General features: G+C 41.5%; 1 protein-coding gene across 3 annotated transcripts in view; it reads left to right on the plus strand.

Annotated features, from left to right (window-relative positions):
* PLCB4 (phospholipase C beta 4) overlaps positions 1-25503 on the plus strand; it is a 349218-nt gene that overhangs the window by 317539 nt on the left and 6176 nt on the right. For all 3 annotated transcript variants that reach the window (XM_044288724.1, XM_044288726.1, XM_044288725.1), the window contains 5 exons: positions 930-1105; positions 2650-2751; positions 5829-5886; positions 17525-17611; positions 20155-20191. In XM_044288724.1, the coding sequence (XP_044144659.1) occupies positions 930-1105; positions 2650-2751; positions 5829-5886; positions 17525-17611; positions 20155-20191 (460 nt within the window). The remainder of the gene's footprint in view (positions 1-929; positions 1106-2649; positions 2752-5828; positions 5887-17524; positions 17612-20154; positions 20192-25503) is intronic.

Raw genomic sequence — 25503 nt, forward strand, 5'->3', positions numbered from 1 at the left:
AGTGGCCTCTTGCCACCACATGGGGATTTTGTATGTAATAATCCCCAAGTGGTGGATTGTGACCTAAATAAGAGACATATGCAAGTCAGCCCCCTAGTGGTGACAGCCTAGTAAAGAACATTTATGTGTGTGAGCAAGCAAGAAAATTCTGTATTAAAGGGAACCTGTCACCAGGATTTTGTCTATAGAGCAGAGGACATGGGCTGCTAGATGGCCGCTAGCACATCCAATATACCCAGTCCCCATAGCTCCGTGTGCTGTTTGCTTGAGTTTGACACCTCTACCCATGAGTGGCGAATAAAATATTGACGACTACATCGTAAGGAGTGCCAGTTCTTTCTTTCATGCAGGACTTTTAGTCCGGTGGCCTTTCGCCGTGCACTGCCGTGCTGTGCCGGAGCTCCGCCCCCGTCCCTATTATAGTCAATGGGACGGAGCGGCGGCACGGTAAAATAGCGGAAGAACAGATCCGACAGGGTGAACAGCCTGTCGGATCCGTCCTGCCGCAAGTGTGAAAGTACCCTAAATGAGGGATCTTAAAGGATTTCTCCACTACAAAATGTTAGCATGCAACTTACAAAGAACAAAACAACAACTATTTTGTGAAAGGTTGATACGCATAAAGAAAAAAATTGGACTTAAAACCTAACTTATATACATATGTCCCATTAGGACATATGGACAACCCCTTTAAGTAATTGAAAAGTACAGCCCAGAGCACAGTTTTTACCTCACTGCATGCATGGTGCACCCCTGTTTTCAAGTAAAATCCCCAATTAGACCGCAGTAATGAAGTGTTTAGCTATAAAAATAACAAAAAGTCAGTTGCATGGTATAGCAGCCACGTGTAGCTGGCCAGAAAATCCCTCCACAAGAATTCTAGTCAAACTGTCTATGTTTAACCAGATAGTACATTTCTGTTTCACTAGGCGAAAGAAATTGTGGCTCAACATACGAAAGAGTGGTCAGAACTGCTTAGCACACAAGCTGCTGATGTGCAAAATCTCCAAGATCTACATTTAAGTCAGCAATGCGAACTCCTGAAAAAGCTGCTGATCACCGTCCAAGAGCAACAGACACAACAGCTGAAACTCTCCCATGACCGGTACGCAGTCACACTTATACAATGCTGGATCTAACGCTTGATCCCCATAATCAGCCCGTGTAAAAGTGCCGCATATGCAGACACCTCAATAATCGTGGCCAGGCAGCAGATTGTGATGTCTAAACAGCACTCTGCTGCCCAGGAACAATGATTTTGTATGGGGATGAGTGATAGCATCAGCCATTGCTCATCCTTATACTGTGGAGATGATCACATTTACATGCAGTGCTTCACCACTTTGCGAGCAGCCGATTGTCGGCTTCCTTTCTGACAATTGGCTGCTCCTTGCGGCATCTAAATGCAGCGTAAGGGCTCTTTCACACGAGAGGATGCCGTGTGGGTAATCTGCTGTGTGAAAGAGAGCCAAGCCGCTCTCTGGAAAGCAGAGACACGGAGCATTAACAAGATTGATAATGCTCCGTGCCTCTCTGTGATCTTTTTAATGCAAAATCACAGTGAGATAAAATTGTCACTCTGACTTTGTAATGCTCCGTGTCTCTGCTGTCCGGAACAGGGCTTGGCTCTCTTTCACACAGCGGATTCCACGCACGGGATCCGCTTGTGTGAAAAAACCCTAAGGCTCCTGTCACAGTGGCATCAGCATTTCAGTTTTAACAATACCCATGGCAGATGAGTGTTCGTGATTAGTTATGATTCGTTTTATGGCAGCAATTTATCATAAACCGGCTACTTGAAGATGTGCCTAATTTATGCCGAGATCATATATTGGGCATGTTCCCCGGCAGTCGATGGGCATAAATATTTACACAAAAAAAACTGGTGGAAATTAATTAAATGTTCTGGACCCTCACTACGCCCCCTTTTCAGAAAGTGGCAATCTTGATGTAGAAATGATCCTTGCATCCAAATTTTATAGCAGCGTTTTCTAAACAGTCGCAAACATGGGGTTGGCGAATTTGTTTGCCAGAAACTAGTGTGGGGGGAATGATAAAATCCCCTCCACCCCATAGGTTCAAAGTTTCTGTAGACCTGCGGTATTTTCAAACATTCAGGACTTGACTTAAATTGTGCCACCGAATCTGTGGGAAGTCCGGTGACAATTTGCATTCAGTGCATATGAATGGGGTTACTGTAACCTTGTTCACATGCACCAGAAATAAATCTGTACAGATTTTTGTCCGTGGCTTGAAAAATATCTGCAAGAATATCATTATACCTATTTTTAGTATTCTGCACAGAAAAGCCAGCAGATTAGCTCGCACAGATTAGCCCCATTAAAGGGGGTTAATCCTCGTGTAGAGTCCCAACACATCTGAGATTTCCCACCCAGTAACAAAAAACTGGCTGAATGCAAAATAGACTAAACGGAAGCACTTTTTGTCATCCATTTCTATTATAGAAGCCTATGTATCAGTGTTTTTTTTAGTAAGAGCAACTGCCCTCCTTCCTTTATGTTACCCCCCCCCCCCTTTCTCTGGTTGACCTTGATGGACTTTTTTTTTTTTTTCAGTCATACTATGTAACTATGTTCTCTTGTATAGTATAAGGGTCCATTTTAATTATGTATGTTTATATACTTACAGAGAGAGCAAGGAGATGAGGGCCAATCAAGCTAAAATTTCCATGGAGAACAGCAAAGCCATAAGCCAGGATAAATCTATCAAAAATAAAGCTGAACGTGAAAGGTATGCGCTAAATAAAATAAAAAATGAAATACTGTAATACTGTCCACTCCAACTCTAGGTTAAATCCACCTCTTGATCTAACAATATCTTAATGACCACCCCACACCTCAAGAACCTTTTTCATGAGTAAAAATAAGTAGCCACACTATAAAAAAGACCAAACACATTGGAGGGAATTTATCATGAGGGTAATAATTGAAGTCCGTTTTGCTTGAGTCTGCGTTGCGTACTTTGTGCCAAATTTATCAAACATTGCAGATAGTTTGTTTAATTTGGTGCATCTTTAGCCCAACCCTTTTGTCTAGAAATGCTACCCCAATTTTTTTTATGCCAACCCGTACTGGAGCAAGTTTGTGACTCTATTTGCAACATTTAAAAAAAAAGTCACAGTGATAAATCTGGAGTGAAACTGATTAACCTAGGTAACCACCTGTCACAGCTGGGTCATGGTCTGGTGGTAGTGGACCGTGACACTTTAGCCATGCATGCTTGTTGCTGGTGGCAACTTGTAGTTGTAGCATGTTTCGACATTTTCCCTTTAAGTCTGGTTCCCTTCCCATTTCTGGTGTGTATGGGGTTAAGGTGTGAGCAAGCTGGAGCTGGGTGTGGCCTCTTGGCTCTTATAGTACTGGTGTTTGGAGCAGGAGGTTTGTGTTGTCTTCAGCTTCTGGTGGAGCTTGAGTTATGCTGCTATCCTGGACCTTTCCATCTGTCCAGCTTAAGGTCCACCTGTTGAACACAGTTTGTCATCCCTTTTGTATCCTCTATGTTCCCTACCTTATCTGTGTTGATGTTTGGTGTGGGATTATGTTCAGGGTGTGGTGTATGTCTTGTTGTTTCATGTCTGGTATTTTGGTGTTGTTTGTCCAGCATGAATGCAAAGCATTTCCCTGTGTGTTGTACCTCCGGAAGGGGGTCTCAGGGTTCCCCAGAGGGGGAACCAAAAGTCTAGTCAGTGAGCTGTTGCTGGAGTGCTGGTTCCTATGTATGTCAGTATGTACTAAGTCCAGGAGGGTGTTCGGATTGCAGTCCATTTGCATGGTTTCCAGTTCACATCTCCAGTTGTTGTGGCAGGTAAGTGCTGTTGTTCCAGTGTGTGTTGTTTGCGCTGGGTGCTTAACTGCCAATCTGGTTTTTGCTCACTGGCTTTCCCTTCCTTTGTTGCTAGGCCTGTGGGAGACTCCGGTTCATCCGTGTTGTGGATGGACCGGTTGTCTCTTTTCCTATCTCCTATTTCGGGGATGATTAGGGTCAGAAGGGCCCAGGTTCTGGAGTATGAGCCCCCCTACCATCGAGGCTGGATCATACAGTTAGGAGGTCAGGGATTGGATTAGGGTGGCGTTAGGAGGTTACCTGCTTCCCTTATCCCAGTTTCCAGGCCTAGTGTCATTTCCCACCATTCATTATTGTATGGTGGGGGGGTTTCCCCTACTCCCCACCATGTCACCACCTCCACTTTCCCATCCACTTTTCAAAACTAAAGTGAAATATAAAAATCCAAAAAGTCACAAAGCTTTTGCATTTTTGCATTTATGTGTATATAAGAAAATATAATTAATGAAACTAAAATTACATACATGACGCGTTACATTCAAATGAATAGACAAATACAGTTTCCAAAAGGTGGTATAAAACTGCTTCTCCCCACAGAGATAAGGGGGTGGCAGTGGAGCTGCATACAGAGCCTAATTTATGTGTGTAGAATTTTCATTCTGCCCTACAGTATATCGGCCTCCAGGAGTTTCTCTAAATACATAAAGGCTTTATTACACTGCTCTATATATGTATGTAAAGACATCCATCAAAGCTCGATGCAAATTGTGGAAGGAACGATTTGTTCCTCCCTTATTCATTATTGGTAGCTTGGCTGCTCCATTATACTAGCCAATCATCAGGAATGAGCATTCATATGAACACATGTCTCCGATAATTGGCCCAAAAATCGGGCAGTCTAATAGAGCCTTAAGGCCGCCATACATATTCCTGTGTTGTTGGTCGAATCTGCCAAGGATGGTGGGTTTGCCAACAGTCTCATGCATATTGGGACCTCCCAACTATCCTCTGACAGGTGATGTTGGAGGATGGAAGGACTGGGCGAATTGAATATTGAATTCATGCTCAGCTGAATTGAATGGGTATATGTATGGGAGAGTCAGAAGGAAGGCAGGAGAGATAGTTGTAAGCTGAACAATTGTTCGGACAACAGTTATTGACTGCGTATAGCCAGTTTTAGGCTGCGTTAACATCTCCTTTTTGAAGATCCGGCAGCTTAATCGAGCGCAAATGCCGGCTGTTGGCAGAAAACCGGCATTTATGCTGGAAAATGAAAACGGATCACCACCGGACCTCATTGCAGTCAATGGGGATATGGCGGAGAAGTAGAGGATCAGGCAATGCCAGATCTCCAGACTAATTTTTTTATAATAGTGAGAGAGAACTCCGCTTACCCTATTTTTTGATTTTACCTTTATTAGTTATACTCTTGAGGAGTCAAAGTTGAGCTTTCTTCAGTTTATTAAAGAGAGATATAAACAACATTTATAAATCATAGGAATATATAAGGATGTCCACATTCAGGTAGATAAAATGTGAATTATAATTATACAAACTGCAAGACTGCCTGATCTCAGGCCAGGGCAGGAAGTATCGTAACTCTAGGACCATGAGTGACCAGAGTTTCTAAATGTTCCTAAGCACCCCTAAGGCTATAGTCATGTCCTATTCTGCACCAATTAAAAGCACTGTGTGTGTACTTCCAACAGTCATGTAGTGTACCCCTGGGGACAAGTTCTGGGCCACAGATTGAGAACATAGGCTTTAGAGGGTGGAAGATTCTATACATGTGCTGAACATTTGCATGCCTCCTCCATAGCGTGCTTTGCCTTCTTATGTAAGACAGCCATTACTGATACTACAAACCCTATTCAGCATTTGAACAGTCATTACAAATGTACATTACAAATCAGTGATTGTGTCAGTTTTGTTAATATTAATGTGCCGCATTTCTTTGTGTTAATAGTTTGGGAGCTGCGTGCTGCTCATTTTACCTTCATTTATGTTCCTTTGATCTTTTGTAGGCGAGTGAGGGAATTGAACAGCAGTAACACAAAGAAATTCCTTGAAGAAAGGAAAAGGGTAAGTAGAAATGAGTCACTATCTTGTCATCCTATGCAACAGAAAATTATGGCTTGCTGCTTGTTTATCGCTTGATTCATTTTGTAGCCCTTTCCACCTCCTCTCCTACACTTTTCCAACCAGATGAACTGACAAGTTTTTGAGATGTTGTATTATTTAGAACTAAGAATAGGCCTTTTAACCACAACCCTCTGGATCATTGAGCTATACAATACATTCTGTATGTTCTCCCCCATAGCAACAAAGTAAATATGTCTCTTCTCACTATCTTGTGTATCTGTTGTTACAGTTTATTTTTAATATAGTGCAGGGGCAGGATATTTAACGTTTTTGTAATATACTTTATTAGGGAAAGTTGTTACCTTGTACTAGAAAACAGGGTGTAAAGAGTCAGGCTGTTATTAGGTGATGTCAGAGGACATTACAGGGAGGAGATATAAGAGGAAAAAACTATGACTCCTGTCATGCCCAGGTCATTATTATGGAATAACAGGGGCAGGGAGGGGGTATAAGAGGAGAGAACTACAACTCCCAGCATAGCAGGCTGTTATTATGTGGTATCAGGGTACATTAAAGGAAGGTATCCAGAAAAATAAAAAAATGGAGACAGCACGTCCAAAAAGGTGCAAAAAGTGGAATTTATTCCAGATGCAACGTTTCGGCTGTGTGTTAGCCTTTTTCAAGCATACATATACATTCAAAGGTGGGGTTTAAATACCCACATACAGAAACATGTGAGGGCGAGTGACCTGTGATACAATTAACTTCATTGTCATCAGCAGTTTGGGATAACATACCTTGACCCTGATGTGCCAGTGAGGTTGGGCGGGTAGCCTGTAGTGTTGGAGCCATGAGTAACGCCATGAAGCGTGGTGTTGAAGCCATAGGTAACGCCATGAGGGACGCCTAGGGAAGTCAAATGCAGGTGGAGCGCATCTGCGTTCCAGCAACGAGCTGCCGAGATCGTCACTGACGGTGCCGAACTCTCGTGGAACGCATTTGCGTTCCAAAGCTGCACTTCTGGTTAGATGACATCCGGATGCTGGTGCCAGTCATGTGTGGACCGCATGTGCGTTCCAGCCCGACTCTTCCGGTAGTGTAAGAGCCAGGATCAACAGTGCGCTCTGTTACTAGTATAATGCCACTATATTTGTACAGAGGATCGGTGTTGGGCGCACTATGTGGGGGAAATAATGGAAGAATAACAATGGTATTCCAACTTATTATTCCAACTTATTATTCCAACGTATTATCAACTTATTTACTCCACAATAAAATATATATCAACTCCTATTACATCAGATAAAAAATAAAACTTTTAAAGAATATATATATATATATATATATATATACATACAGTGGATATGAAAAGTCTACAATTTCAGGTTTCTGTGCTGTAAAAAAAAAGAGACAAAGATAAATCATTTCAGAACTTTTTCCACCTTTAATGTGACGTATAAACTGTACAATTTAATTGAAAAACAAACTGAAATCTTTTAGGTAGAGGGAAGAAAAAATATAAAAATAAAATAATATGGTTGCATAAGTGCGCACACTCTTAAACTAATACTTTGTTGAAGCACCTTTTGATTTTATTACAGCACTCAGTCTTTTTGGGTATGAGTCTATCAGCATAGCACATTTTGACTTGGCAAGATGTGCCCCCTCTTCTTTGCAAAAACACTCCAAATCTCCTGTGCACAGCCTTCTTCAGATCACCCCACAGATTTTCAATCGGATTCAGATCTTGGTTTTGGCTGGGCCATTCAAAAACTTTAATCTTCTTCTAGTGAAGCCATTCCATTGTTGATTTGGATGTATGCTTTGGGTCCTTGTCATGCTGAAAGATGAAGTTCCTCTTCATGTTCAGCTTTCTAGCAGAAGCCTGAAGATTGACTTGTATTTGGAACTGTTGATAATTCCCTCTAGCTTAACTAAGGCCCCAGTTCCAGCTGAAGAAAAACAGCCCCAAAGCATGATGCTGCCACCACCATGCTTCACTGTGGGTATGGTGTTCTTTTTGTGATGTGCAGCGTCGTTTTTGCACCTAACATATCTTTTGGAATTATGGCGAAAAAGTTCAACCTTGGTTTCATCAGACCATAACACCTTTTCCCACATGCTTTTGGGAGACTTCAGATGTGTTTTTGCAAAATGTAGCCTGGCTTGGATGTTTTTCTTCGTAAGAAAAGGCTTTCATCTTGCCACCCTACCCCATAGCCCAGACATATGAAGAATACGGGAGATAGTTGTCACATGTACCACACAGCCAGTACTTGCCAGATATTCCTGAAGCTCCTTTAATGTTGCTGTAGGCCTTTTGGTAGCCTCCTCATCTTTTCATCAATTTTGGAGGGACATCCAGTCCTTGGTAATGTCACTGTTGTGCCATATTTTCTCCACTTGTCTTCACTGTGTTCCATGGTACATCTAATGCCTTGGAAATTCTTTTGTACCCTTCTCCTGACTGATACCTTTTAACAATGAGATCCCTCTGATGCTTTGGAAGCTCTCTGTGGACCATAGCTTTTGCTGTGGGATGCGACTAAGAAAATTTCAGGAAAGACCAACTAGAGCAGCTGAACTTTATTTGGGGTTAATCAGAGGCACTTTAAATGATGGCAGGTGTATGCTGTCTCCTATTTAACATGATTTTGAATGTGATTGCTTAATTCTGGACACAGCTACATCCCCAGTTACACATCCCCTATGCACACTTATGCAACCACATTATTTTAGTGTTTTTTGTTTTCTTCCCCCCCCCGCCTAAAAGATTTCAGTTTGTTTTTCTATTAAGTGGTACAGTTTATAGGTCACATTAAAGGTGGAAAAAGTTCTGAAATGATTTATCTTTGTCTCATTTTTTTACAGCACAGAAACCTGACATTTTAACAGGGGTGTGTAGACTTTTTATATCCACTGTATATATACAGTACAGACCAAAAGTTTGGACACACCTTCTCATTCAAAGAGTTTTCTTTATTTTCATGACTATGAAAATTGTAGATTCACACTGAAGGCATTAAAACTATGAATTTAGGCTACTTTCACACTAGCGTTCTGCTGTCCGCTCGTGAGCTCCGTATGAAGGGGCTCACGAGCGGAGCAGAACGCTTCCGTCCAGCCCTGATGCAGTCTGAATGGATGCGGATCCGCTCAGACTGCATCAGTCTGGCGGCGTTCAGCCGCCGCTCCGCTCGCCTCCGCACGGCCAGGCGGACAGCTGAACGCTGCTTGCAGCGTTCAGCTGTCCGCCTGGCCGTGCGGAGGCGTGCGGATCCGTCCAGACTTACAATGTAAGTCAATAGGAACGGATCCGCTTGAAGATGACACCATATGGCTCAATCTTCAAGCGGATCCGTCCCCCATTGACTGTACATTGAAAGTCTGAACGGATCCGCTCAGGCTACTTTCGCACTTAGAAATTTTTCTAAGTTATTAATGCAGACGGATCCGTACTGAACGGAGCCTCCGTCTGCATTAATATGATCGGATCCGTTCAGAACGGATCCGATCAAGCGCAAGTGTGAAAGTAGCCTAACACATGTGGAATTATATACATAACACAAAAGTGTGAAGCAACTGAAAATATGTCATATTCTAGGTTCTTCAAAGTAGCCACCTTTTGCTTTGATTACTGCTTTGCACACTCTTGGCATTCTCTTGATGAGCTTCAAGAGGTAGTCACCTGAAATGGTTATCCAACAGTCTTGAAGGAGTTCCCAGAGATGCTTAGCACTTGTTGGCCCTTTTGCCTTCACTCTGCGGTCCAGCTCACCCCAAACCATCTCGATTGGGTTCAGGTCCGGTGACTGTGGAAGCCAGGTCATCTGGCGCAGCACCCCATCACTCTCCTTCATGGTCAAATAGCCCTTACACAGCCTGGAGGTGTGTTTGGGGTCATTGTCCTGTTGAAAAATAAATGATGGTCCAACTAAACGCAAACCGGATGGAATAGCATGCCGCTGCAAGATGCTGTGGTAGCCATGCTGGTTCATTATGAGGCATGTAGAGTCCATCTGTTCACCTTTTCTGCATCGCACAAAGACATGGTGGTTGGAACCAAAGATCTCAAATTTGGACTCATCAGACCAAAGCACAGATTTCCACTGGTATAATGTCCATTCCTTGTGTTCTTTAGCCCAAACAAGTCTCTTCTGCTTGTTGCCTGTCCTTAGCAGTAGTTTCCTAGCAGATATTCTACCATAAAGGCCTGATTCACACAGTCTCCTCTTAACAGTTGTTCTAGAGATGTGACTGCTGCTAGAACTCTGTGTGGCATTGACCTGGTCTCTAATCTGAGCTGCTGTTGACCTGCGATTTCTGAGGCTGGTAACTCGGATGAACTTATCCTCTGCAGCAGAGGTGACTCTTGGTCTTCCTTTCCTGGGGCGGTCCGCATGTAAGCCAGTTTCTTTGTAGAGCTTGATGGTTTTTGTGACTGCACTTGGGGACACTTTCAAAGTTTTCCCAATTTTTTAGACTGACTGACCTTAATTTCTTAAAGTAATGATGGCCACTCGTTTTTCTTTACTTAGCTGCTTTTTTCTTGCCATAATACAAATTCTAACAGTCTATTCAATAGGACTATCAGCTGTGTATCCACCTGACTTCTCCACAATGCAACTTATGGTCCCAACCCTATTTATAAGGCAAGAAATCCCACTTATTAAACCTGACAGGGCACACCTGTGAAGTGAAAACCATTTCAGGTGACTACCTCTTGCAGCTCATCAAGAGAATGCCAAGATTGTGCAAAGCAGTAATCAAAGCAAAAGGTGGCTACTTTGAAGAACCTAGAATATGACATATTTTCAGTTGTCTCACACTTTTTGTTATGTATATAATTCCACATGTGGTAATTCATAGTTTTGATGCCTTCAGTGTGAATCTACAATTTTCATAGTCATGAAAATAAAGAAAACTCTTTGAATGAGAAGGTGTGTCCAAACTTTTGGTCTGTACTATATATATATATATATATAAAGTCTGTTGGCTTTTAGTATTTAACTGCAATCCAGTATATATTCCAGATATAATGTGGCTGAATAGTACTCTTGTATAAATGGATTATGTTCAGTTCAATCATCCAAAAGTTCTGTAGTATATCAGCAATTCAATGTTCATCTCTATACTGAGACATACATACTAGTGTATAGCTTGCAGGAGCTGTTCATTAACCGCCTCCGGACCGCCTAACGCAGGATCGCGGTCCGGAGGCGGATGTCTCAGGCAGAGTCACGAATCTATGCGTCATCTCGCTCATGCATGCGCATCGCGGGTCGGCAAAAGTTAGAGGAGTATTTCGTCATCAGTCTGCCAGCCAATGATCGTGGCTGGCAGGCTGATGATTTTCAAAAAAACTAATCAGAAGTCATCTAACACCTTATATTTATAAATATAAGGTGTTAAATGGTTTTTCTGCTCCTCTGCTGGTCCTTTTCATCGGTTAGTTCCAGCAGAGGAGCAGACATCACAGTGAGTACACACCAAACACCACACACTTAGCCCCAGATCACCCCCATCACCCAAATTAACCCCTTGATCACCCCTGTCAATCACCTAGTGAAAGGGAAAAAAGTGATCAGTGTAAACTGTCACTTTTTTTTTTCAGTGGTATTGACTGTTAGGTTTTAGGATAGTATAGGCCCCTTGGTTAGGTAGTTAGCGATCTTTTAGCGCCCAGCCCACCTTACCGCAGTCACTGATTCGCTGATTAGCGTATCGCTAATCAGCATTTGTACTTTTATAGTATCTGTAAGTGATCAAAACTGATCACAGTCAGATCTATAATAGTATTAGTGTCACCTTAGCTCGCCCTCCACCCAAAACGCAGTGTTTGCCCGATCAGGCCTGATCGGTCGCCCACACGTGCGTTCGCCCACGCTGCAGTGACAAAAAATTATTATTTTTTGATCACTGCACAATCACTTCACAAGCGCTGCGGCGATAAAAAAAATCAGTTTTGATATTTTTTATCAATCGCAGCGGCTTCCGGTACTTCGCTAGCCTCCCATTTGTAAGACAGGCTTGCTTTTTTTCTTGGGTAGTCTCAGGGAATACCCCTAAATTTAGTTGACCAAATGGCAAACAAGGGGTATTCTTCTGATAAGGCCTACAGGCTTCTGACCCAGTCGGATGAGGAATGGGAACCCTCATCTGACGAATCCAGCGGGTCAGAATATGAACCTGTAGAAAGCAGTGGCAGTCTGACCCAAAGTTCGGACGAGGAAGTTGAGGTCCCTGATACCACCAGGCGTACCCGGCCCCGTGTTGCTACACCACAGGATGCACAGTAGTTACCCCGTCGCAGACACCGCACAGACAGGCCCGTAGAGTCCCTGAGGTGCTGGCAAACCCTGATTGGCAGCCCCCAACTTCAGGCGCACCATTAGTTCCCCCTTTCACCGCCCAGTCTGGAGTTTGGGTTAAGACAGCTCAGATCTGGGATTTTTTGAGCTGTTCTTGACTGCGGAGCTGTTGGACTTATTTGTGCAGAAACAAACCGATATGCCACTCAATTTATAGCCGCCAACCCGGGAAGCTATTATGCCCAGCCTTTCTGGTGGAAACCCGTCCAAGTTTCCGAATCAAATTTTTTTCTGGGTCTTCTCCTCAACATGGGTCTAACCAAAAAGCATGAATTGCGGTCATATTGGTCCACAAACCCAATTCATCACATGCTGCCATGTCCAGGGCACGATTTGAGGCCATCCTGCGTTTCCTGCACTTTAGCGACAACAGCACCTCTCGTCCCAGAGGCCACCCAGCTTTTGACCGGCTCCACAAAATTCGGCCCCTCATAGACCACTTCAACACCAAATTTGCAGATTTGTATACCCCTGAGCAAAACATGTGCATAGATGAGTCCCTTATACATTTTACCAGGCGCCTTGGCTTCAAACAGTACATCCCAAGCAAGCGCGCCCAATATGGGGTCAAATTGTATAAGCTCTGTGAAAGGGCCACAGGCTATACCCACAAATTTCGGATCTATGAGGTTAAAGATCAGACCCTGGAGCCGGTCGGTTGCCCTGACTACCTGGGGAGCAGTGGGAAGACAGTCTAGGACTTGGTGTCACCCTTATTTGGCAAGGGGTAACATCTTAAGCCCCTCTCGGTCCACGATTATAATTCGCTCATGGGAGGGGTGGACTTCAATGACCAGATGTTGGCTCCTTATTTAGTTTCCCAGACGCACCAGACGCTGGTATAAGAAGGTGTCTGTATATTTGATTCAATTGGCTGTATATAATAGTCTTGTTCTCTACAGTAAGGCTGGGAGAACAGGATCCTTCCTCAAATTTCAGGAAGAGATCATCGAGAACCTCCTGTATCCAGGAGGTTCCGTGGCCCCATCCACCAGTGTAGTGAGCCGTCGTTGCTGGTACCTCAACCCAACCGTCACCCTGAAAAAGATGTTGTGTCTGTAGCAGGAGTGGAATAAGGCGTGACACCCGCTATTTCTGTCCTGACTGCCCTGACCACCCTGCCCTATGCTTTGGGGAGTGTTTCCGGAAGTACCACACACAGGTACACTTAGCATAGGGATTGCGTTACACAGGACAGGCACACAGGGCTATTAGGGCCCTTTCACTCACAGCTGCTACAAACCTCTCCTTTCACCTGGGACAAAGTGCATAATGTACTTCGCCACATCTTTGGGCGATTTGCGCTTTGCACATTGTCCCATGGGGAAGGAGAGGTTTGTCCTATAGGTAAAAAAAAAAAAGAAAAAAAAAAAATCATCGATAAGCAAAAAAGTTAACGTTCTGTTAAAAAAGTTAAAGTTTATGTGTTCCGTTCAAATGTTATTATAAAGTTAATAAATGTATTGCGTTGCGGCCTGGTTTTTTCTTTTTTGTTTAGTTTTTTTTTACCTTCCAGGTGGACCAACCGATCGACTAGCTGCAGCACTGATGTGCATTCTGACAGAAGCATTGCGCTGCTGTCAGATTACAGAAAAGTCGGTGTATGCGGCGCTGCAAGACGAGATTTCTCCTCTGCAGTAAAAGATACGTTTGCCGAGGCATATGAGCTGAGGGGGCGGCGGTGTTCATATGCTTTGGCAAACACTTTGTATATAAAAATTAAATAAAATCCCGGCAATTATTTATTCATCCACATCGATTGATGTGAATGGAGAAATCGGGTTAGCCAGGGCATACGAGCTAAGTGGGTTTGGATGTTGGGCGGAGCTCCTATGTCCTGGCAGATGCCTTTCCCCTCCTTTTTTTGGGTGGGCAGAGATTTTTTCATCCACATTGATCGATGCGAATGAAGAAATCTGTGCTGTTCATTTTTTCTTTCAGCCCAGAGGTTGAACAGAAAAAAAAAATCTCATTACCCGTATGCTTAATATAAGGAGAATAGCAGAAACTTTTAATGCTGGCCATACATGTAATGATTGCAGAGACCCTCAAATTCCAGGGCAGTACAAACACCCCACAAATGACCCCATTTTGGAAAGAAGACACCCCAAGGTATTCGCTGAGGGGCATATTGAGTCCATGAAAGATTTAAATTTTTGTCCCAAGTTAGTGGAAAGGGAGACTTTGTGAGAAAAAAAAAAAAAAGGTCCGCTAACTTGTGCCCAAAAAAAAAATTCTATCAACTCGTTATGCCCCTCATTGAATACCTTGGGGTGTCTTCTTTCCAAAATGGGGTCACATGTGGGGTATTTATACTGCCCTGGCATTTTAGGGGCCCTAAAGCGTGAGAAGTCTGGGATCCAAATGTCTAATAATGCCCTCCTGAAAGGAATGTGGGCCCCTTTGCGCATCTAGGCTGCAAAAAAGTGTCACACATGTGGTATCGCCGTACTCAGGAGAAGTTGGGGAATGTGTTTTGGGGTATCATTTTACATATACCCATGCTGGGTGAGAGAAATATCTCGGCAAAAGATAACTTTTCTCATTTTTTCATACAAAGTTGGCATTTGACCGAGATATTTATCTCACCCAGCATAGGTATATGTAAAATGACACCCCAAAACACATTGCCCAACTTCTCCTGAGTACGTCGATACCACATGTGTGACACTTTTTTGCAGCCTAGGTGGGCAAAGGGGCCCACATTCCAAAGAGCACCTTTAGGATTTCTCAGGGCATTTTTTACACATTTTGATTTCAAACTACTTCTCACACATTAGGGCCCCTAAAATGCCAAGGCAGTATACCTACCCCACAAGTGACCCCATTTTGGAAAGAAGACACCCCAAGGTATTTCGTGATGGGCATAGTGAGTTCATGGAAGTTTTTATTTTTTGTCACAAGTTAGTGGAATATGAGACTTTGTAAGGGAAAAAAAAAAAATCATCATTTTCCGCTAACTTGTGACAAAAAATAAATAGTTCTATGAACTCACTATGCCCATCAGAAAATACCTTAGGGTGTCTACTTTCCGAAATGGGGTCATTTGTGGGGTTTTTCTACTGTCTGGGCATTGTAGAACCTCAGGAAACATGACAAATGCTCAGAAAGTCAGAGCTGCTTCAAAAAGCGGAAATTCACATTTTTGTACCATAGTTTGTAAACGCTATAACTTTTACCCAAACCATTTTTTTTTACCCATTTTTTTTTATCAAAGACATGTAGAACAATAAATTTAGAGAATTTTTTTTATATAGATGTCGTTTAAAAAAAAAACTAATTACAACTGAAAGTGAAAAATTTCATTTTTTTGCAAAAATTTGGGTAAATTTTGATTAATAACAAAAAATGTCAGCAGCAATGAAATACCACCAAATGAAAGCTCTATTAGTGAGAAGAAAAGGAGGTAAAATTCATTTGGGTGGTAAGTTGCATGACCGAGCAATAAACGGTGAAAGTAGTGTAGTGCAGAATTGTAAAAAGTGATCTGGTCAATTGTAAAAAGTGGGTGTTTAAGCTAGGGGAGCTGAGGTGGTTAATATACCAAGTATTCGGCACTTGTCTTAATTGAAGTATATATATACTGCAACCAATACGTAGATCACAGGAGTTGGTCTTTAAACCGCAGGAGTTGTTCAGTGCTGTAGCAACATTTCACCACGTATCTCAGTTGTGAGTATACATACTGTGACCAATACGTCGTATTAACCAGTTTCAATTTTATTTGGTTCACAAAAGAAGGGGGATAGAAGTGATGGAAAACATTTTTAATCAAGATTCTTTAGAAATGTATAGTTTGCTAAGAAATTACACTGACAAGACATTTTTTCTTATTGGATCCTTTTACTCAGAGGTTTATGATGTTCCTAAAATATTTGCTCTGTAGCCCACTGTTAGTCATTTTTCCACTGCCTAAAGTACCAGCTCTCATGGTACCTTCATGATATCGGCTTGACTTGATTGGAACCTCCTTTGATGTGGTACTAAAAAAGTACCAGGTACGAGGAGCTCTGTCCAGTGAAGACAGGGTGAAGCTGGGTAGAGTTGAACAGGTTTCATGAAATAGAAAATGAGCTTTAGTCTTTGTAGCTTTCTGTGTTTGTCATTGGAGAGTATTCAAAGAGTTGTGAACAGAACAAAGCACAGCATGTACCAGTGATTATCTGAACATCTGTCAAAGAAAGAAAATTTTGAATCAATACCCTGCTGCCCTGTAATGTCACCCATACCTGCTTTTCATTACACAAGACAAAAAGGGAGGTAGATAATGTGAATAAAGCCTTAAACATATCTTTCATATCATATGCACACAACCTGAAGGCGCTAATGAAAGTGCAAGACTAAGCTTATGTTATAGCATGCTTTTTGTAGTCACAGATATACAGGAGAGTGAATGAGATTGTTTACGTGCCCACATTCCAATTTATACTAGATCTGGTTCATCGAAGGTGAGGCTACATTTTGAACATAGGCTATTGTATTTTATAATATATCGCCAAACTTTTCTGATGTTATAGAATACTGTATGCATGAAGTGAATTTTGATGTACAATTTTGGTCTAGATTAGGCCACATTTGAGAAAAATAGATATTTCCTCCTACCTGTACCCCCGCCTAACTTTTTGGAGGTCCACTTAAGTAATATGTAAACATACAGGCATACTTGCCAATATTTGAAAGTTGGCTAGCGAGATATTGATGAGTGTGGCATGTTAGTACATCCAAGCTTTTGTTTTACTGACCCCCCTCCCTCCTTCAATGCACTTTGCCAGGACCACATTGAATGATGCCGAATCCTGGCAACACATACATTTTACAGTAGGTGGTGGGCATCTTTCTATGCTGTGCCAAGGAGATATGCCAACCCTTCCAAGAGTACAGGGGGTCTCACCTTTTTCCAGAAGCCTCCTGGATATTTCAGAAGAGTGGGCTAGTATGCATACAAGTTATTTCTGAAGTTTTTATGAGATGATTTAAGACTCTTCTCTTACATATAGTACATAGGTTATAGATGTAATCTACAATATCCACATGAATATGTGCTCATTATGAAAACAAGCAGGAGATGGAGCGTAATGCCAGGCTCAACGTCCCCATGGAAACCACTCGAGACTGTCAGCGTTCTGCTAGCAAAGCTTCTTTTTTTCTGACACCTCTAACTACAAAATAACAGGCTGCAATTGTTGTTACATGGAAAATGATGAAAGTCTTAATTGTGTCGCCCTGCTTAATGATGGTGACATTTAAAGTTTGCTGTTTTCTTTTAGCTGGCAATGAAACAATCAAAGGAAATGGACCAGTTGAAGAAAGCCCAGCTGGAACATTTGGAGATTCTGGAGAAGCAGAACGAGCAGGTATAGTGGTCCAGAGCATCTCCCTCTCTACAGTACCTCTCCACTCTTGGATAGATGGATAATTCATTGCATAGCCAATTCTTTCAAATTTCTGTTTATTGAGGTAACAGAATCAAATAAAAACAGCCATACAAAAAGGGGCAACATACCCCTGGATCATAAAGCAGTAGACATTATATAGAATAGCAATATAAAGCCATGTGTATGCATACATTATCAATTACAGATGACCTTTGACATATCAAATGAAAATATATGACCATACTACCCCATATGAATGAGTGAGCTACATATGTAATAAAGCAGAGCTGCCTAAAAAACAAAAATGCTGTGATGTGTCGGTACTACCAACCAGCGGAGCAATCATGGGAACCTAATTAAGTGTCTGAGGAGAGTACCGAAGAACACCCTTGTGATTTATCAAGCCATTTTGCCCAGGTAGTTATGTATCTGTCATGGGACAAAAACTCCCAACTGGATAATTCCTCAAATCTGCAGATTCCTTGCACTTTATCTCTCCACATCTGTACGGTAGGGGCCTGAACAGAAAGCCATTTAGGAGGGATAAGTAGTTTGGCCGCAGCTATTAGGTGAGAGAGCAAGGAGTGCTTGCTAAGGGGACAGTGAAGTTCTGGCAAGTTCAAGAGGACAGCTTTGGGCGTTAAAGTCGTGCCAGCTGGGCAGATCTCATTTGCCACACCATCCTAAAACGGGCATAGCCAATTCTAATAAGAAAGTATGGCCCTAGTACCTCAGCAATAAATCAAGAAAACATCAAGTGGCTATTATCTAGCATTACAGCAGGTCATACCGAAGGGTTCAGTGACTTAGAACGTGGCACTGACATAAGATGATACCTTTCCCACTTTTTTTCATATGCATACTATAAAGCTTGGTGGGTTCACGTTCTTAGCTGCGCCCCTTAGTTCTGCTGAAGGTGTTTCTACAAGACTGCAGGACATAATGACATTTTAGGGAACTGAATAGCTATAACAGCAAAAAGGACATTTCCATAGAAAGAGGTATTTTTTATAAACATTGTAATAAAATTAAGAGACATTTTTTAGAGGTATTGACTGTTTTTCTTTTGCATTTCAGCAGTACTATACCATTCAGAATTACTTATAAAACAATGCCTTCCTGTAACAGTCAGCACAGAGAGAGAAAACTCCTATACAGATAGATTATCCATTGTCAGTTTACTGTTGCTGCGAGGGCAAGATGTTACCTGAACAGTAATCCTCATGATCATAGTAGGGGTAGAATTGGGATAACAGTATGACATCTCTATTGTTCTCTTATTAGACCTAGATAGAGATGCCCACAGAAGACCATTGCATTGGTTACAGTAATGTGTGATACTCTAATGGAGTCAGAAACAATTGATACAAAAGAAAAAGCCAGGTCTCACCTGTTGCGAGCTTGGATTCCAGCCTGGACGCGGCAGTCTTTTTTAAATTGAAGAAATCGATGGAAAATCCAGCTCTAATAACAGTGGATACTTTATTTGCAATATGGTAAAAACTTCCAACTCACAGATGCAAGATTTAGTCTACGCATTTTGGACCCTCGTATTTCGGCTCTTAATCAAGACAAGGACCGAAATGTGAGGGTCCGAAACGCGTAGACTAATTCTTGTATCTGTGAGTTGGAAGTTTTTACCGCACTGCAAATAAAGTATCCTCTGTTGTTAGAGCTGGATTTCCCATCGATTTCTTCAATTCTAATGGAGTCACTACACTTTGATGGCCATATTGAAAATGTTAAGAGAGAAGTCCAAGCACAGAGGAAGTTAAAGAGCCAGGAGAGGAAGTAGAATACATGGCGTGACTTCAAAAAATGATATGCAAAAATCCAGGTTTTTTTAAATAAAAAAATTTGGATAATCACATATATGTTGTTAACGTGATAAAACAGGTGATCGAAGTGTTTCTTTAGTTGAAATATTTTCAGCAAATTTTGATAAAAGCAGAAATACAGAAGCTTCCTACATTCTAATATAAGCCACAGTTTTCCCTGATACTGAATATCGTGGGATGTTCTTTTTGTATAAGTCTATGATTGGTGACATGGGGGACAAGAGTTTTTTTTCTAGGTTTTGAAGTTTTCCAGGACTTTGATATTGATGACCTATCGTATGGGAGCAGAGCTGTAGGAACCCAGCACAGCCACTATGCAGTTTGCGGAGCTGTCTGTTTCCACGCTTCCAGGCCCATACACTGTGTTAGTTTCTGTGGCCACAGCTCCTGCTAGAAGCTGATCAGTAGTGGAGTTGGGTGTTTTAACCCTACCAATCTAATATTGATGACCTATTCTAAGGATAGGTCATCAATATCAAAATCCTGGAAAACCCCTTTAAGAATATACTTATGAAAGTAGTAACAAGCACCTTGAAGAAATCTGTGAGGTCTTTCTGCTTTTAGGTGGCATTGTGTTGTATATTTGGATGTTTTTCATGCGTTTTTCAGGTTTTCGATACTTCTTTCTTTGCTTCATATCATGCTGCATAATTTTGACATTATTTGTTGTTTTTGTACAAACAGCTTTTGAAATCGTGTCATGCTGTGTCTCACTCACAAGGTATGGCTCTTCCATTGCTTATTGTCATTGATTCTCATTTTACACCATGTCCTAACTCTTTCTGTATGTATGGATGCATGTATATGTGAAGATGTATTGTATTGATGTATTATAGCTACAGCATGTATTTCTGTTGCTTTAAATGATACAATGAGGATATAAAAAACATAATTTATGATTGTTATCAAACTGCACCCAAATGCAATTTTTTATTAGTAAAAATATTTCATTTTAATTCTGAGGCTTTTTTAGGCTCTGTTCATATTTGCATCATGGTTTCCGTCATAAATGGAAGCCATAACACAATACTGGATCTTTGACACCACATACTAATGGGACCCCATTGAATGATAATGGCGTCCATTGGGTTCCAGCGAATGTTGTGTTGTTTTGACAGGTGATGTAGCAAGGAACCTGTAATGCAAATCTGCTTAGCTGCCAAACCAGACTGAAAAGTGTAAAATGCTCGTGAGGACGGTGAAGACAATAATGTAATGTTTTTAGGACATTTGTCATTAATTTAGACATGTGATAACTTCAATTGAATAATTTTTCCCTTAGCCTTAGTTCCCTTAGTCGGCTACACATCGATCTTAGTCACAAAACAGCTGTCGCACCCAGGAATCACAGTGGGATCACAGTGTGGCAGTGCTAGCATGGAAATAAGTAGGTTTGCAGTGTGACTTCCACACTGCGATACCACTGCAATCCTTAGCTTTCATGCGACCAAGATTATCTAGTCAATTATCGGGAGTGAAAATTCCTACGAACGCTCGTTCCCAACAGACTGCCCATGTAAAGGTGGCGCAGATCACCTGATGAAAACGCTCATTCGTCAGTTTAAATGATTGGAGGTGCGGACGCCCTAAAACAGCACTCTGCTGCCCAGGAACAATGATTTGGTATGGGGGCAAGCAACAGCAGTAGCAATCGCACATCCTCATACATGTAAATGCAGCGCTTCACCTCCAGTTAATGAGCTCCTCCAACAATTGGCTTCTCCTCGGATAGTGCAAATGCAGCTTAAATGCCAGTTTAATTCACCATTGTCACTGGCATCTTTCTTTAAATGTATCATGACAAGTATGAAATGCCTGCCTTCAAGCAGATCATCAAAGAAAAGATCCAGATGGATCTCATTGTATTAAAATTACAACTGTCAAAATTTAATGGGAGTTTCAGTACTAGGGCTTTTGAAGAAAAGAATAGTGTTATAGATTACGCTGGTCTTGCTGTCTGAAACCGAGAAGAAGAATTCTAATGTAAACAGAGCCTTAGTAGAAGTTTTAATGGCAGGAATATAATTAGGCTTTTAATACATTTATAGCAATTCTTGATTTTGATTGTGAAACATAAATCAGTTAGTGCCACCTGATATACTAATGGCAGACTTATAAAATTCTTTGATTACCCTTGATTTTACATTTGATATTAGGTGCCAGCTGAGCCAGGGCAATCATCAGCACACAAGTGGAGAATATAGCTGTAAAACTAGAACATGTTTCTTTATGGCTATAAAACATGCTGTTTTTTAAAGAGCATTTGTGACCATGATCAACCCTATCATGGCGAATTAAATGAGACCTCTATTGTTGAATTCCAATATACCGTTGCAGTGAAATTCATACTTTTAATGTTATTCAAAATAGGTGCTTGGAGTCCCAATGGCAGGCCTAGCCCCTCAGAGCATCAATTCACCTCCTCTTCTCCACCGTCACCACTCTCCCTCATGCCCTGATAAACAGAGCCAGGCACCATGCTGGCAATATTTCAATCAGCGCATTCACAGTGCAGAGCTCAGAGCAGGGAGAGCCTCATGAGCTGCACTACACATGCACCAACTGATATCTTATCAATGTGTGCGAGATTTAACCCCTTAGGGACACAGCCTTATTTCACCTTAAGGACCAGGCCATTTTTTGCAAATCTGACCAGTGTCACTTTAAGTGGTGATAACTTTAAAACGCTTTGACTTTTCCAGGCCATTCTGAGATTGTTTTTTCATCACATATTGTTCTTCATGACACTGGTAAAATAAGTCCCCAAAAAATTATTTATAAAAAAAAATACAAAATTTACCCAATTTTTTTAAAAATTGCAAATTTACAAGTTTCCATTTCTCTACTTCTATAATACATAGTAATACCTCCACAAATAGTTATTACTTTACATTCCCCATATTTCAACTTCATGTTTGGATCATTTTGGGAATGATATTTTATTTTTTGGGGATGTTACAAGGCTTAGAAGTTTAGAAGCAAATCTTGACATTTTTTAGAAATTTTCAAAAACCCAATTTTTAGGGACCAGTACAGGTCTGAAGTCACTTTGCGAGGCTTACATAATATAAACCACCCAAAAATGACCCCATTCTAGAAACTACACCCCTCAAGGTATTCAAAACTGATTTTACAAACTTGGTTTACCCTTTAGGTGTTGCACAAGAGTTATTGGCAAATGTGGATGAAATTTGAGAATTTCATTTTTTTGCCAAATTTTACATTTTAACCCATTTTTTCCACTAACAAAGCAAGAGTTAACAGCCAAACAAGACTGTATCTTTATTGCCCTGACTGCCGTTTACAGAAACACCCCATATGTGGCCGTAAACTACTGTACGGCCACACAGTAGGGCGTAGAGGGAAAGGTGCACCATATGGTTTTTGGAAGGCAGATTTTGCTGGAGTGGATTATTTACACCATGTCCCATTTGAAGCCCCCCTGATGTACCCCTAGAGTAGAAACTCCCTAAAAGTGACCCCATCTAAGAAACTACACCCCTCAAGGTATTCAAAACTGATTTTACATACGTCGTTAACCCTTTAGGTGTTGCACAAGAGTTATTGGCAAATGTGAATGAAATTTGAGAATTTCATTTTTTTTGCCAAATTTTCCATTTTAACCAATTTTTTCCACTAACAAAGCAAGCGTTAAAAGCCAAACAAGGCTGTATCTTTATTTCCCTGACTCTTCAGTTTACAGAAACACCCCATATGTGGTCGTAAACTACTGTACGGCCACATGGAGGGGCGTAGAGGGAACGGAGCGCCATGTGGTTTTTGGAGGGCTGATTTTTATGAACCGGTTTATTTACACCGTGTCCTGTTTTAACCCCCCTGATGCACCCCTGGAGTAGAAACTCCCTAAAATTGACCCCATCTAAGAAACTACACCTCTCAAGGTATTCAAAACAGATTTTTACAAATGTTGTTAACCCTTTAGGTGTTGTACAAGAGTTATTGGCAAATGGGGATGAAATTTGAGAATTTCATTTTTTTGCCAAATTTTCTATTTTAACCCATTTTTTTCACTAACAAAGCAAGGGTTTACAGCCAAACAAGACTGTATCTTTATTGCCCTGACTCTGCCGTTTACAGAAACACCCCATATGTGGTCGTACACTACTGTACGGCCACACGGCACGGCATAGAGGTACGGAGCGCCGTGTGGTTCTTGGAGGGCTGATTTTTATGGACCGGTTTATTTACACCGTGTCCTGTTTCAACCCCTCTGATGCATCCCTGGAGTAGAAACTACCTAAAAGTTATCCTATTTTGGAAACTACGGGATAAGGCGTTTTTTTGGGGACAATTTTTAGGGTACATATGATTTTTGGTTGTTCTATATTACATTTTTGTAAGGCAAGGTTACCAAAAATTGAAATTCGGAAATTTCATCTCCATTTGCCATTAACTGTTGAGGAACACCTAAAGGGTTAATAAAGTTTGTAAGATCAGTTTTGAATACCTTGAGGGGTGTAGTTTCTTAGATGGGGTCACTTTTAGGGAGTTTTTACTCTAGGGGGGCATCAGGGGGGCTTCAAAAGGGACATGGAGTCAATAAAAAAAGGCCATCAAAATCGGCCTTCCAGAAACCATGTCGGTCCTTTAATTTTGCGGCCTCCCTTTTACTGATACAGCAGTTTACGACCACAAATGTGGCGTTTCTGTAAACTGCAGTATCAGGGTAATAAATATTAACTTTTGTTTGGTTGTTAACCCTTGCTTTGTTACCGGAAAAAACGTATTGAAATAGAAAAGTGCCAAAAATAGCGGTTTTGGCACCATTTTATTTTTTTTGACTGTGTTAATCTGGGGGGTTAGGTCATGGGGTATTTTTATAGAGGAGATTCTTACGGACGCGGCGATACCTAATAAGTCTACTTTTTGATACAAACATTTTTTTTGGTATCTCTAAAGAGTCTTTTTTTTTTTTTTTAGCCGATTATCTTATGTGGGGGCTCATTTTTTGCCGGATGAGAGGACGGTTTTATTGGCACTATTTTGGGGGCTATATGACTTTTTGATCGCTTGCTATTAAACTTTTTGTTATGTAAGGTGACAAAAAAAAATCTTTTTTTTGCACAGTTGTTTTTTTTTCTGGACCGTGTTAATCTGGGGGGTTGGGTCATGGGGTATTTTTATAGAGGAGATTCTTACAGACACGGCGATACCTAATAAGTCAACTTTTTTTACAATTATTTAGGTTTTAGACTATATTATCTTTTTTGATACAAAAAATAATTTTGTATCTCTAAAGTCTAAGAGTCATTTTTTTATTTTTTTTATTAGCCGATTTATCTTATGTGGGGGGCTCATTTTTTTGCGGGATGAGAGGACGGTTTTATTGGCACTATTTTGGGGGCTATATGACTTTTTGATCGCTTGCTATTTTTGTTATGTAAGGTGACCTAATTTGTATACTTTTAATAAATTATTTTAGTTTCAGTCAAGTCTGAGAACCAGTTTTTTTATCCGATGTCAGTGCTAAATTGGGATATAAATTTAGTACTCCATGGAAGTGTGGTACTCCCTGAAGCAACCAATAATGCAGAGGCCCGGATGATCGGGGCACGTGTCACATTGAGTAGTGGTGTCCTTCCGTATCCCCCTCCTGTGACACACTCTGCACCTTTTTTGGGTTCGTCCCTTCTTTCCAGTATGGAGGACCACACCTGGAAAGTGTTGGCCAGGGACGATCCGGGCGCCTACAGTTCCTGAGGTACTCCGGCCTACTCTTTCCCGGTCCGAAAAGATCAGGGCCTTGAGGACTGCCTCATAGAACTGAAGGAATGTCCCTGTGTTGCCAGCGCTCCGGGACAGCACAAAAGAGTTGTACATGGCAACCTACACCAAGTAGACTGCAAATTTTTGGTACCATGCCCGGGTTTTGCGCATGGCATTATATGGCTTGAGGACTTGATCAGAGAGATCAACTCCTCCCATATACCGATTGTAGTCGACGATACAATCAGGCTTGAGGACCGTTGCCGCGGTACCTCGCACAGGGACAGGGGTGATGCCTTACCATGA

The sequence above is a fragment of the Bufo gargarizans genome, chromosome 4, assembly GCF_014858855.1.
Source record: "Bufo gargarizans isolate SCDJY-AF-19 chromosome 4, ASM1485885v1, whole genome shotgun sequence".
NCBI classification, from domain to species: Eukaryota; Metazoa; Chordata; class Amphibia; order Anura; family Bufonidae; genus Bufo; species Bufo gargarizans.